This window comes from Pseudopipra pipra, chromosome 5, assembly GCF_036250125.1.
Source record: "Pseudopipra pipra isolate bDixPip1 chromosome 5, bDixPip1.hap1, whole genome shotgun sequence".
Lineage (NCBI taxonomy): Eukaryota > Metazoa > Chordata > Aves > Passeriformes > Pipridae > Pseudopipra > Pseudopipra pipra.
This window is the reverse complement of record NC_087553.1, coordinates 75,177,817-75,192,376: the sequence shown is the minus strand read 5'-3', so window position 1 is coordinate 75,192,376 and position 14,560 is coordinate 75,177,817. Positions and strand designations below refer to the sequence as shown.

Here is a 14,560-nt window from a genome sequence, read left to right as displayed (position 1 = left end):
CAGCCGCACCGAGGTCCGGGGAAGGAGCAGCACTCCCCAGGAGCTGCTTCCAGCTTTCCCTCCCACACCTTGCTACATCCTACATGGAAGGGACAGAGCTGCACCATTGTCCCCCTGCTCCCACTGTCCCTCTGCTTCCAAGAGCCTGGAAGTGCCGGGGAGGGACGGGGCTCTCCGGCCGGAGGCGTTCCTGCCTCCCGAGCACGGGAGCCGAAGCCCGTTCCCTGTATCCATAGGAGCACATTCATTCCCGGTCCCCAAGGGCCTCTTTTTTTTGCAGCACAAAGATGGATTTCTGGCAGGAGAAGCCACAGGAACCACCCACCTGAGGTCCGGCCACGGGAGCACCCCGGGGTGCCCCGGGAATGAGCGGCACGGGACCGAAGGGACGGTGGGAGCTGCAGGACACACCTCTCCCGGTTTTCCCCGGGGAACCCCAGCACGACCGGGGCTCCTCAAAGGACCCCAACTCCCCCCAGTCAAAGTACAGCGAAACACCTCCAGCATTCGAACCGAAAACGCCACGGATGCCACGGGGCTGCACCCGGGTCACGCTCCCGGGGAACGGGGAGGAGTGAACATTCCCGGGATCTCAAAGCCACCAAGAGCAGCACCTGCACCGGAACCCCCCGGAAAGTGTGAGCGCTGCCCGCCCGCCACGACGGCACCCGGGCAAGGAGAGAGCCGGAGAAGAGAGTCCCCTGAAGAGCCCCCAATTCCCAGGGCTGCCGGGCACGGGAATTTGGGGATGCGGAGCCCGGGCAGGGTGAGGAGAAGGCGCTTCCCGCCCCAGCCCCAGAGCCAGCGAAAGAAGCAGCCCTTACCTTTGGCCCCTCGCAATACAAACCCGAATCCCTCATGCTCCCTCTTCTGCAGCACGGCCGTCTTCTCCTCAATGATGTAGTCACTGGGCAGGAAAGAGCACAAGAGAATGATGCCAGGGTTAGATTTCAGCACCATGCTGCCAGGCGGAGGTGGCCTTTGTGCCTGTGACAAGGAGACCTCTTCTCATCCACCGTCTCATCTCAGCGGGGAGTTGGGCTCAAGCTGCTTCCCCTCCCCTCCCTTTTGCCCAAAGTCAGAATGAAAAAAGATGAAAAGCTACTTTCCCTCAGCGTGGAGGAGGAGGAGGAGGAGGAGGAGGAAAGCCCCGGCTGCCTGGATCACCCTGCTGCCCACCGGGCCCCCTCGCAGTCACCTGCATAGGAATGCAGGGATACAGATCCCCTCGGGATCCCCTTTAAAGGCTGCCCGGAGCGTGGGGGGGCATCGGGGGATCGGCTCTCTCAGACTTCCCGGTTGCCTCTCACGCGGAAAAAAAAAAAAATCGGCCGCTCGACGAAAAGGAGAAGGTGCCTCTTTGGTGAGTTGAGCACGGCAGAGTTTAAATCCTCATCCCGGCGCTCGGATCTTCTCCCAAAATCCCCCCCCCCTCCCCGCCGCGTTGCTAAGTGACGGTCTGCCAGGAGCAGGGGGGATGCATTTCCTTGTCCCACTTTAACAAAGGCACCGGCGGGGAAGAACCGGGAGGATCCGGCGGCGGGTGGAGCGGCGGCAGCTCCGCGGGGCCGGCGCCCACCGGAGCCCCTTCCCCAAATGCCATCGACGCGCGGCGGGAGGGGCGGGGGGCGCGGGAGGGGGACGCTCGGAGCAAACGCAGCCCTCTGCAAATCCCTCCCAGCAGAGCCGCATGTCTGACATCAGAGCCGAATTAATCAGGGACCCGGGTCCGGCTTCTCGGCAGCGCCGGGAAAGGGGGGAGGCGGCACAAGGAGCCAAAGCGGGAGCGGCGAGGAGGGAGCGATGGGAGAGATGGGAGCGGTGGGAGAGAAGGGCAGCGATCAAGAGATGGAGAAGCGAGCCCCCTGCTCATCCCCGGGTGACGGGGCTGCTGCATCCCCTTCCCACTGTGCTGGAGAGCGATGGGAGGGACGGGGAGCGATCAAGAGGTGGAGAAGTGAATCTCTCCGCTCGTCCCCGGGTGAAGGGGCTGCTGCATCCCCTTCCCAACGTGATGGGGAGCGATGGGAGGGATGGGGAGCGATCAAGAGATGGAGAAGCGAAGCCCCCTGCTCATCCCCGGGTGAAGGGGCTGCTGCATCCCCTTCCCACTGTGCTGGAGAGCGATGGGAGCGATGGGAGCGATGGGAGCGATGGGGATGGGGAGGATCCCCGGCAGGGCCAGGACCGGCGGCGAAGGATCTGCCCGGAGCGTGGCAGCGGGAACGAATCCCCCCCAGAGCCTCCCTGCCACGGCACGGGCAGAGCGAGGGGGCAGAGGGAGGGGATGTGGATCCAGGGGATGTGGATCCAGGAGCTGGCACGGAGCAGCGGGAATCACACTGCGGTACCGGGGCCGGCACACGCCTCCCCCTCCCCGCTCCTCCTGCCCCTCCGGAGGGAAGGGATCACCTGCCAGGGACCCCCGTGCCACCCGCGGGGACCCGGAGGGCTGGCACAGGGGTGGGGAGGCAGCGGGTGGTGCCGGAGGGACGGTCGGGGATCACCACGTTCCCGTGTGTGCTCCCCGTGACCGACGGGCACCGGGACAGGACCCTCCTCTGCATCCGCCCACCTGCAGCATTTCCAGGCATCCCAATCCCACCGGTTCTGCCGGCAACGCCACGACAGCACCCGGCTCCTGCAAGGAATATAGAAATATTCCCGCGTTTTCCAGAGCCGGGGAAGGGCATCCCAAAAGCTGATGCACACGGGGATTGCATACGAGGACATACAAACGTCATCCATGGAATGTAAAGCGACACAGAGCCTGAATTCCCTGCAATTCCCTGATACTTCGTGCTGTAATTATGGATGTGCTTCCACATTATCCACGGAAAACAGGGAATCTGAAAACCCAGGGACTTCATGCAACGAAGTGCCCAGCCATGGAGAAACTCCAACAGAACTGGGAGGCACTTTAAGGGTGTCACGGAGCCCCCCATTCGTGTCACCTCACGCATCTCCTGCCCCAAAAGCAGAGCTGGTTATGCAGCTGCTCCTCAATAGGTGTGAAACTCTTCCCCCTCCAACAAAATCCTCCTTTCCAGGTGTAGGGCAGCCCTCTGGAAGCAGATTCCCATGCCTGGGAAAGGTCATTCCAGTGACACAACCCTCGCGTCCGAGTAAGGAGAGTGGGACAACCTCACACTGTAATTCCTGAATCCAAGCAGTTGTGGCTGCCCCTGGATCCCTGGAAGTGTCCAAGGCCAGGCTGGATGGGGATTGGAGCAGACTGGGCTGGTGGAAGGTGTCCCTGCCCATGGAAGGGGCTTTAAGGTGCCTTCCAATCCAAAGAATTCCAGGTTTCTATGATCTAGGACAGAGCTTGGAGCAACCTGGTCTAGTGGAAGGTTCCCTGCCCGTGGGGGGCAGGACTAGATGATCTTTAAGGCCCCTTCCAACCCAAATCATTCTATAATTCCATGACCTATCAAGTGAACAACTCATATCATGGTTAGGTCTGTACAAACCAGCTCCAGTCAACTCCTGGTGGCACCAGAACAGCAAAGCCAAGCTCTGACTTTCCAGTAAAAAAACCCCAGGAGTTGGAAGAATTTAGAGTTTGTTTCAACTCTCTGGGCCTGGGGAAACTCACTGAGGTGGCAGAAAGTGCCTGACTCGTGCCATGGCTGTCTCAGAGCTCACCTGGCACACTTGGCATTCCTGGAGAGCCTCACAAAGGATGATGCTCATCTCTATAAACAGGCAATAGAAAGATCAAAGGAAGCCTAAAACGAAGCAACTCATCTTTAATTCCCTGGCAAATCCTCTAACAAACAGCAGAGAGGTTTAATAAACCATCCAGGTGACAAACAGGAGGTGGAACGGATCGGAGGGAACGGGATGTGCCAAAGGAACCCAATTTCTGGGGGACAATAACAGGTCTCCTGAACATGGGAAAGGCAGAGCTGCCACACGGAGCCTGATGGCAGCAGAGCATTCCCAACGCTCTCACAAGGCATTCCCATAAAAAACCAAGGGGATAGAAACCTCTGCAAGGTGAGGAAAGAGCTGCATTGGCACATTTTTCACTGCTGAACTGCAGGGATGGATCAAGCGGGATTTCACTGGGGTCTGCCTTGGGATGAGCTCAACGTGCTCACCGAGCCTTAGGAGGGAACAGAGAGAGAACTTCAGCGTGCAGAAGGTCCCAGCAGAGAGGGCAGCAGCACGTTGGAGGAGCAGGTTTGGATTCACGTGGTGCTGCCAGTGGAGAAACGGTCTGGAAAACAGCAGGGAACGAAGGAAAGGCGCAAAGTGCTGCAGGGAAAACTATGGAAACGAAAATGGGAGATGCAGAAGGAGCCTGGGCAAGCTGGAGGCAGGAGAGGCCTCCAACACCATCTCAGAGCTGTGTCACCCTCTGGTGAGCCAGGCTGAGGGCCTGACCGGGGATACACCCCCAGGAATGCTGTCCAGGCCCTGGATCCATCCCCTCCCCGCCGCAGGGGCCCCGGGAGGCAGCGAGTTAACCGTGGGCGAGGAGAACACCAGCACCCCCAGCGACGGCTCCGGGCTCCTTTTAGACTCAATGGAGAGCTGGGAGGGAAGTCAATGGAGCTGTGATTCATCCCCTGCTCCCAGAGCCGCCCCCACCTCTGCCAGATGAATGGCACCCCTGGCTCCAGTGACTGCCACGGCTGCACCCCGAGCCGGGCGGGCCGGGGAGAGGAGCTCCCACCCCCCAGGGCCGCCCCCACAGCCCCGTGACGTGGGCCCGGGTTAGGTAACGACCCCCCCGCCTGGCCCTGACCCCACACGGCCCAAAGGATGGGGGGCAAGAGCAGAGAGTCCCGAGGAGGACACCTGGAAGTGCTCAAGGCCAGGTTGGATGGTGGAAGGTGTCCCTGCTCACCTTTCCTCGTGGAAAGGGTGGTGAGGCCTTGGCAGGGGCTGCCCAGGGAGGTTTGGAGTGCCCAGCCCTGGAGGTGTCCCAGGAAGGCCTGGCCGTGGCACTCAGTGCTCTGGGCTGGGGGACAAGGTGGGGATGGGGCCCAGGGTGGATCCATGGGCTGGGAGGGCTTTTCCAACCTCAGGGGCTCTGGGGTTCCAGGATCTCTCCACCAGCATCAGCTTCTTGATGGACATTCATTTAGAAGTCCCCAGTGAGGGGCCTTCCCTCCCCAGCCATTCCTGTCCTCGACAGGTGTTTCCACCAGGAAGTTCTGTGGCACCTCTGAAACGTTTTCTCCTGGGAGAAATCAAGTGGATCAACCCAAACAGGTTTTTATTTTCCTGATGGGCCTTTTATGTCTGAATCCCAGAATGGATTGGGTGGGAAGGGACCTTAAAGCCCATTTAGTGCCACCTCCTGCCATGGGCAAGGACACCTTCCATGAGCCCAGGTTGCTCCAAGCCCCGTCCAACCTGGCCTTGGACACTTCTAGGGATCCAGGGGCAGCCACAGATGCTCTGGGCAACCTGGACCAGGGCCTGCCCACCCTCCCAGCCAGGAATTCCTTCCCAATATCTCATCCATCCCTGCCCTCTGGCACTGGGAAGCCATTCCCTGTGTCCTGTCCCTCCATCCCTTGTCCCCAGTCCCTCTCCAGCTCTCCTGGAGCCCCTTTAGGCCCTGCCAGGGGCTCTCAGCTCTCCCTGGAGCCTTCTCTCCTCAGGCTCCAAGGTCCTGAGGCCCTGATTGGCATCACCCAGACTTTCTGCTTAATTCCCTCAGGAGGCAGCTCATCAAGGCCCTGATTAGGAACCACATCAAAACCAAAGTGGCAGCTGAGAAGGGGCTGAAACTCCAGAAGAAACCACTTCCAGTCACATATTCCCCCCAACCTGGAAGAGCAGAAGCCCCTGGGAAGGATGTGCTCTTTGGGATCACATTCCCTCCAGGACTGGTCACACCACTTCAGACACCACTAAAAAGCCCCAGAGCAGCACTGCTCGGTCCCAGCTGGAGCACCAGAGAAATCCTGAGGATCAGCTACTGCAGAGAGGAAAACCAGCAACAAAAGGCAGGGAAAAGCAGCACCTTCCCTTTTGGAACATGGACAGTTTTCCAGAACATTTTCAGGACTGATTCCATTTAAAGCCACTAAGCCAGTAATTTTTAGGGCATCGAGGGAACAAGAAGCCTCAGAAAGTCCAAGACATGTTTTGCCTGGACTCTGAATTCAGGGACACTGAAAAAGCTTGGGATGCTTGCTGGGAACACCAAAGAGCAGCCAAGGAAAAGATGCCACGGCAGAGAGGCACAGAAGATAAATCCTGGGAAAAACCAGGGGGACATTTATGGCAGCAGGAAGAAGCTGTTTGTGCTGGATTTCTACGGGAAGAGCTGGACAGGCAAAGCTGGGTCTGATCCCAGGTTTATCCCACCTGGCACCGGAGGGGACGAGGAATCAGCTCAGCCCATCCCTCACAGTCACATCTTCAGCACACTGGGATTTGCCAAAAAAGGAGGCAAAGGAAGGCTCTGATCCCTGTCAGAGCTGGAGTCACCTGTGGGAATTCTGCTCCACAGGAACCTCTTTGTTCAACGCCGACGTCGGCGGGGGATGAGCAGAAGAGATGAGGGAACAAACACCCCTCAGAGCTGGGAATGGGCCACCTGCCCAGAAACCCATCCTGGTTAGCCAGGGAATGGCCATGGACAGGGGGGGTGGCACAGGAACTGTCACCTGTCAGGGACAGGACCATGACCCAGGAGATCAGAGCCCACGGAGTCGGGCCCTCGCCCCCGACGGGTCCTGGAAGAACGAGGCACTTTGTGGGGATAACAAAAACAAGTGCTGGGAAACCCAAATCCTACAACGTGGATTTATCCCAGGAGAGGGATGGGGCTGCGAAAGGGACCGTGCTGGGGACAGGGCACAGATAAACTCCACGGACTGGGAGAGGGCAGGAACGGCTCAACAACAGGGAGACGGGGAGAGCGGAACCCAGGGATCCTCCCTGCACAGCCCAAAGCTTTTCAGGGGAGGAACATGGGAAGAATCGTGATCTCCTGCAGGTTAAATGTGGAAACAGCACAGCAGCCCAAATATGGAGCTGTGGAACGACTCCCAAATGGCAGCAAAACTCAGGAAATCAGTTTGCAAGTGCAGCCAGAGTGGGAATTCTGTGGGAACCTCCCCGGGGTCAGATGGCCCTGGGACCACGGCAGCACCCAGGCAAGGCACAGCCCTAACACAGAACCTATCCAGGATTTGTGGTCCCTGCTGGGGGGAGGGTTTCACATTCAGAAGTGTCAGATACTCACAGGCAGACCCCAAACCCAAGATTCTCCATGGGAGGTTATGGAACAAAAACCATATAATCATGGACTGGGTTGGGTGGGAAGGACTTGAAAGGTCACCCAGTGCCATCCCTGCCATGGGCAGGGACACCTTCCACCAGCCCAGGTTGCTCCAAGCCCCGTCCAACCTGGCCTTGGACACTTCCAGGGATCCAGGGGCAGCCACAGATGCTCTGGGCAACCTGGGCCAGGGCCTCCCCACCCTCCCAGCCAGCAATTCCTTCCCAATATCCCATCCATCCCTGCCCTCTGGCACTGGGAAGCCATTCCCTGTGTCCTGTCCCTCCAGGCCTTGTCCCCAGTCCCTCTCCAGCTCTCCTGGAGCCCCTTCAGGCCCTGGAAGGGACCCACAGGGATCATCACCCTGGCCCTGCACAGACACCCCAACAATCCCACCCTGGCCCTGAGAATGTTGTCCAAACACTCCTGGAGCTCTGGCAGCCTTGGGGCTGTGACCACTGCCCTGGAATGGTTTCCCAGTGCCAGAGGGCAGGGCTAGATGGGATATTGGGAAGGAATTGCTGGCTGGGAGGGTGGGGAGGCCCTGGCCCAGGTTGCCCAGAGAAGCTGTGGCTGCCCCTGGATCCCTGGAAGTGTCCAAGGCCAGGCTGGACGGGGCTTGGATCAACCTGGGCTGGTGGAAGGTGTCCCTGCCCATGGCAGGGGTGGGGCTGGATGGGATTTAAGGCCCCTCCCAAACCAAACCATCCTGGGATCCCGTGACAAAGCACATTCAATGTGGGTAAAGCAGGTCCCTTCCCACCTTCAGCAACTCTGGGATTCTGCAGAAAGGGAGTAAAACCCCAACACTCAGTGCTCCTGTCAACAACACCAGGGAGCCCTCTGGGTCCCCAGAACCCCTCAGTGAGGAAGGGTTTGAATCCACATTGCTGGGAAGTGTCTCCTGCAGCCTCCAGCTGGATCACGCCGGGAGGACTTGGCCAAACTCCACCATCTCTTCAGCAGCACCTTTAGCAAAGTCCTCACTGGAAACAAACACCCACAGAACCACAACCAGACTCCAGAGACCCACCAGCACCAGAGCAGAGCGAGGGGTGACATTCCAGCCAGCCAGGGGGGATGAGCAGTGGGAAAAGCAGCCGAGATCCAATTAACCTGAGGAGAAAAACTCCCCCCGCGTCCGCTCAGATCTCCAAAGGCACTCGGAAAGGTCTCTCATTAAAACCTCTCGAGGAAGTGAAGGTGCTGAGGGATGAAAAGGAAGGTTTTTTTATGTGTTAAATTTCTTAAAAGGTTCCAGATAAATGATTGGATTTCACATCAGAGGAAAGGGCAGCGGCGGAGCCTCCCGGGATCGGGGCCAGGACGTTCACGGCTCAGCCCGGCCCCAGATGGTTCAGGAGGGAGGGAGGAAGGAGAGGGAAGAAGGTTTGCTGATGATGCTCAATTATTCAGGATAATAAAGGTGAGGAAAACCACGGGGAGCAGTAGAATCTTCATAAAATCAATGAACAGTGAGGTGGAGAAAAACTGATGCACGTGGGAAAAAATCATTCCCACCCAAAATCCCAGCTCTGAGCTGACCATCAACACCAGGGAGAAGGATTTGGGGATATGGAGCACAGCTGGTGGAAGAGTCTCAGCCCAATGTCCTACAGCAGTCAGGAATGATGAGCCAAGTGAGCTGGACATGGAATTTTCTGCCACTGGTACAGCCAAGGTGACCCCACATGTTAAATAACCGTGGTAACTCTGATCCCCCATTCTGGGAAAGTATACAAGAAAACTGGGAAAAAAGCAAGACCACAGAATCCCAGGATGGTTTGGGTTGGAAGGGACCTCAAAGACCATCTCATTCCAAACCCCTGACACGGGCAGGGACACCTTCCACTAGCCCAGGTTGCTCCAACCTGGCCTTGGACACTTCCAGGGATCCAGGGGCAGCCACAGCTTCTCTGGGCAACCTGGGCCAGGGCCTCCCTACTCTCATAGCCAAGAATTCCTTCCCCATATCCCCTCTAACCCTGCCCTCTGGCACTGGGAAGCCATTCCAGGGCAGTGGTCACGGCCCCAGAGCTCCAGGAGTGTTTGGACAACATTCTCAGGGCCAGGGTGGGATTGTTGGGGTGTCTGTGCAGGGCCAGGAGTTGGATCGATGATCCTGTGGGTCCCTTCCAGCTCAGGATATTCCATGATTCCATGAAGAGTGGTGGGAAGGGATGATCCACAGCCTTAAACACCTTCCTTCTTCATGCTCCAAGAAATTCATCCGCTTCTCCCATGGTCTCGTGGCTGGAGAGAGATCCCAGACTGGACCTCATTCCAACCCCCCTGGCCACTGGTGAGGTGACAGTTCCTGGGCAGAAGGGGGAATGAGGATTCCCTGCCCTCAGCCAGGATGAGCCCTGGGCTCCCTGGCATCCCCAGGCAGCCCATGGACACGAGGAGCTGCTGTGGAGACCCCCAAGGCCTGGGCACAGCTGAGCTGGGCACGGGGAGCTCTGCTGGACACGGCCAGGAGCTGCCAGTGGGAAAGGACAGAGCTGGATCCAGCTTCCCAGGGCTCAGATAACCCCTCATTCCCTGGGCCTGCTGCCCTGTCCAGCTTCCAAGAGCTGCTTCTGCCTCCAGCAGGCACCACTTGCCATGCAGGAGTTGAAACGGGTCCTAAGCAAGGCCCCACTCCATCCTACACATCCTCCTGTTTTCCCAGGGGTGCTGCTGCAACTCGAGATTTAACCAATTAAGTCCTAATTCTCCAAGGGCTCAATAGTAATTATTTAATTTCTCCAAGAGCAGAGACTCGTGGATGGAGCACCTCAGGCTGCAGCTGCTCCCTGGCTGTTCTGGCACCCACGGGGATGGTTCCCGGTGCCAGCAGACTCTTGTCATCGCCTGATTCCCGGGATGAGTCAGAGGGGACCTTTACAACGCCCTGGTGGTGCCATGGATGGCTGTGCCCACCCTGTGTGTGCCAGCAGATAAAATGTCCATGTCTCAGCTCTCACCCTCAGAGTAGCCCTGGACAGAATTCCCAGCAGCAGCAGGTGCCAGCTCCGAGGTCGGGCACCTCCCTGAGAGCACACACGGACCCACCAAGGCTGCCCCTCAGACTGGCCACAGGAAAGACCCTTGGAATGTTGGGATGTCCCCATCAGGGGTCACAGACACCAGAGGGCAGGGTTAGATGGGATATTGGGAAGGAATTCCTGACTGGGAGGGTGGGCAGGCCCTGGCCCAGGTTGCCCAGAGAAGCTGTGGCTGCCCCTGGATCCCTGGAAGTGTCCAAGGCCAGGTTGTAGCAACCTGGGCCAGTGGAAGGTGTCCCTGTCCATGGCAGGGGTGGCACTGGAGGGGCTTTAAGGTCCTTTCCCATCCAAACCATTCCAGGATCCCCACACTGCTGCCTCCACCACAGTGTCTCCTCCCTGGACTCAGGTTTCCATGTCGTACTCACGATATCCAGTAATTTCCACAATTCTCATTCTAATACTGTGTTTCCCCTGAGTCTGACACATTTCCTCCATAATAATTATCATTAACTTCTTACTGTAATTAAGAGTAACTTTAAGTTAACACAACTCTGGTTCTCACTGCATGTTTTGTCATCTCTGTTTAGAATATGAACACCCAGAAACAAAACCTTTTTTTTCTCTCTCCTCTCCTGGTAATTTCACACTCAGGGTTTGCAGAGGGTTTCCAACCAGCAAAGACACCATGAGAAAAACAGTTCATTTGATTTTCACAGAGTCCCTGAGGCTGGAAAAGCCCTCCCAGCCCATGGATCCACCCTGTGCCCCATCCCCACCTTGTCCCCCAGCCCAGAGCACTGAGTGCCACGGCCAGGCCTTCCTGGGACACCTCCAGGGCTGGGCACTCCAAACCTCCCTGGGCAGCCCCTGCCAAGGCCTCCCCACCCTTTCCAGCAACAAATTCCTCCTCAGCCCCAACCTGACCCTCCCCTGGCCCAGCCTGAGGCCGTTTCCCCTTGGCCTGGCCCTTGTTCCCTGGCAGCAGGTCATCCAAGGAAGGCCTGGCCATGGCACTCTGGGCTGGGGGACAAGGTGGGGATTGGGCACAGTTTGGACTCAGTGGTCTGGGAGTGCTTCTCCAGCCCCAGCTCATATCCTAAAGATTCCATGATTCTTTTGGTCCACATCAGTTTAAAAAACAAGGAAGGAAAGAGGCCTCTCTTTGTGGAGACCACGCATGACAAACCTTGAGACAGAAACAGGAATGGGAAAACTTTGCTGATTAAGACTTGCACCAACGCTTGGCTAATTAATACTTCCCCCATGGGAACACGGAGGGAACAGGATGCTGATAAATATTCCTAAAAAGACAGGAAACGACATAAACGCCGCAGAAACTTCGGGAAAACGAGCAGAATACTGATTTTTTTTAAAGAAAGATCAACCATCCAAGTAATCACCAGCCTGAAAGTTAATTAACATTCCTAACGAAACAACTCACCAGGAACCCCCTTTCCCAAGGCATTCCCAGGCAGGAGCCAGGCAGGGGGACGGGTTGTGCTTGGAATCTCTCCTGCCCTGCAGCCCCAGCAGTAATTCCCTCCCATGCCACATCATCCCCCAGCCCAGCAGGGACTTGTTGCCTTGTTATCCCTGCTGGGCACGTGGCCCTTAATATTCATATATGCAAATGTATGCAGCTCACACATGGGGAGCTCTGCTGCTCCCGGGGAGGGATCCCTGGGGCAGATCCTGTGCTCCAGGGATGGCTGGGCAGCTCCTGCTCAGGCTCTGGGCCACACAGACACCAGCTGGAGGTGACCTGAGTGTGGCCAGGGCACAGAGGGGACATTGAGCTCCTCAGACACCTCCCCAGGGCCATCATGGTGCCCTCAGGGACCACGGGGCAGAGGGATGACCCTTCTCACCCCTGTGCTGGGCACACACTGGATTCGCTGAGGCTTTGCCACCATCGGGGCTGGTTTGGTGCTTCAGCTCTTCAGGCACAGCCAGGAAACCACTAAAACCCCCCCTCCTCTGTGCTGGGCACTGGGGAGGCCCCCTGGAATCCTGGGGGCAGTTCTGGGCCCCTCAGACAGGAGAGACCTGGAGGGGCTGGAGCGTGTGCAGGGAAGGGAAGGGAGCTGGGAAGGGGCTGGAGCAGCAGGAGCGGCACCAGGGCAGCGTCAGGTTGGACATCAGAAGGAATTTCTTGCTGGAAAGGGTGGTCAGGTATTGGAACAGGCTGGAGTCCCCGTCCCTGGAGGGATTTCAAAGCCCTGTGGATGTGGCACTTGGGGACATGGTCAGGGGTGGCCTTGGCAGAGCTGGGGACGGTTGGACTCGATGATCTCAGAGGGCTTTTCCAACCTCAGTAACTCTGATTCCCCGAGTCAGCTGCCTCCAAGGTCTGAAGTTCAACCTTCTCTTGCCACCAGATCTGTGAAAGCCACTGGAGAAAGCAGGATATTTAATTTCCCGGGGATGAAAACAGCTCTTCTGGAATCCCAGTGGGACCCATTATCAAATGGCATCTCCGACTGAAACATCCAATTTCCCATTTGCTGATTGGATTTTCCCTCACCCCTCTGAAGCCCTCCTTGGCCTTTATGTGCCGTGCCAGCACCAGATATCATCATTCCCCTGCAGTGGATCTGCTCTTCCTCAGCATCTCCGACAGAAGTCGGGCCAAGAAGCCACTTTCAAATCCCCAGAAGTGATGTCAGCAAATCCAATGTTTTACTCACTGGCCTAAATTCAAATCACAAGACAAAGAGAGGTTACTACTGTTGTTTGAACTCCAGGGCTGCCTGGCCCTGCACAGGTCACAGCCCTTGGGAGGAGATCCCCACCTGTCCAGGGAATTACGATCCTGGGATACTCCAGAAGTGGACATTGGGGTCATGCCTGGGAGCAGGACATGGCAGTGCCCAGTTCCACCCCCCCTGGCAGCCTCCACAGTCCCAACTCCTGCCTCAAGGAAGGTGTGTGTCCATCGGGGTGTCCCCACCGAGGAGAGATGCCCAGAAAGGACCTTTGGCCATGGGGTCCTCACACCCCGGTCAAACCTGAGGTTCAATACAGTGAAGAGTCGGGTCCTACTCTTGGGTCACCACAACCCCATGGGATGTTCCTGTGCTGGGAACTGGAGAGGCCCCCCTGGAATCCCGGGGGCAGTTCTGGGCCCCTCAGACAGGGGAGACCTGGAGGGGCTGGAGTGTGTGCAGGGAAGGGAAGGGAGCTGGGAAGGGTCTGGAGCAGCAGGAGGGGCTGAGGGAGCTGGGGGGGCTCATCCTGGAGCAAAGGAGGCTCAGGGGGGACCTTCTGGCTCTGCAAGTCCCTGCCAGGAGGGGGGAGCCGGGGGGGGGTCGGGCTCTGCTGCCAGGGAACAAGGGACAGGCCAAGGGGAAACGGCCTCAGGCTGGGCCTGGGGAGGGTCAGGTTGGGGCTGAGGAGGAATTTGTTGCTGGAAAGGGTGGGGAGGCCTTGGCAGGGGCTGCCCAGGGAGGTTTGGAGTGCCCAGCCCTGGAGGTGTCCCAGGAAGGCCTGGCCGTGGCACTCAGTGCTCTGGGCTGGGGGACAAGGTGGGGATGGGGCACGGGGTGGATCCATGGGCTGGGAGGGCTTTTCCAGCCTCAGGGATCCTGGGATTCTGGTCAGACCAAGCTCTCATGGGTAAGGCAGTGCTGGAACAGCCAGCACAGCAGTTCTGCTCTGACGAGGTGATTTGCATCCCATTTTCAGTCCCTGCTCTCCCAGCGTGTGTCTCTGGCAGATCTATCACAGGGGCTGAATTATCCTTCCCTGTCATCTCAGCACAAGTCACAAGTGACTTCCCTGGAAGAGCTACAGCAGCTGAACTCCAACACGTGATGGTGGCACAAAAATGCCACCACGGACCAGGAGCAGGCGCTGCAGCTGATCCTCAGGACAGCACCGGCCCAAAGGAGAGCCTGGCAAAGTTGTTTAAAGCAAACAATTCACAAAACCTCTCCTGTTCTCAGGGAATCACAGAATCTCTCAGGTCAGACGTGGTTTGAGGGTGCTGAGGCCCTGGGACAGCACAGAGAAGCTGTGGCTGCCCCTGGATCCCTGGAAGTGTCCAAGGCCAGGTTGGATGGGGCTTGGATCAACCTGGGCTGGTGGAAGGTGTCCCTGCCCATGGCAGGGGTGGGGCTGGATGGGCTTTAAGGTCCCTTCCCACCCAAACCATCCTGAGATTCTCTGAAGGAGCAGAGGGGAAACCTGCAGCCCCCCCCTCCCCTCACGGGCACCAGTCAGGAACAAACAGCAGGGAAAGAACATGGAAAGAGAAGACAAGATCAGGGACCACCATGTGGCACCTTCTTCTGACAGCCAGCCACCACATTCCTCA

At 57.8% G+C, this 14,560-nt stretch overlaps 1 protein-coding gene and 1 long non-coding RNA gene across 9 annotated transcripts in view; one reads left to right on the top strand and one right to left on the bottom strand.

Annotated features, from left to right (window-relative positions):
• SHANK3 (SH3 and multiple ankyrin repeat domains 3) overlaps window positions 1–14,560 on the bottom strand; it is a 265,221-nt gene that overhangs the window by 57,546 nt on the left and 193,115 nt on the right. For all 8 annotated transcript variants that reach the window (XR_010430985.1, XR_010430983.1, XR_010430984.1 and 5 more), the window contains exon 16: window positions 825–907. Coding sequence is in view for 5 of the 8 variants with exons in the window: in XM_064656805.1 (XP_064512875.1) it covers window positions 825–907 (83 nt within the window). In the remaining 3 variants the exon portion in view is untranslated. The remainder of the gene's footprint in view (window positions 1–824; window positions 908–14,560) is intronic.
• Window positions 904–6,754, top strand: LOC135415233 (uncharacterized). The gene is made up of 2 exons (XR_010431021.1): window positions 904–1,363; window positions 5,681–6,754. It is a non-coding gene; the product is annotated as an uncharacterized LOC135415233 (long non-coding RNA).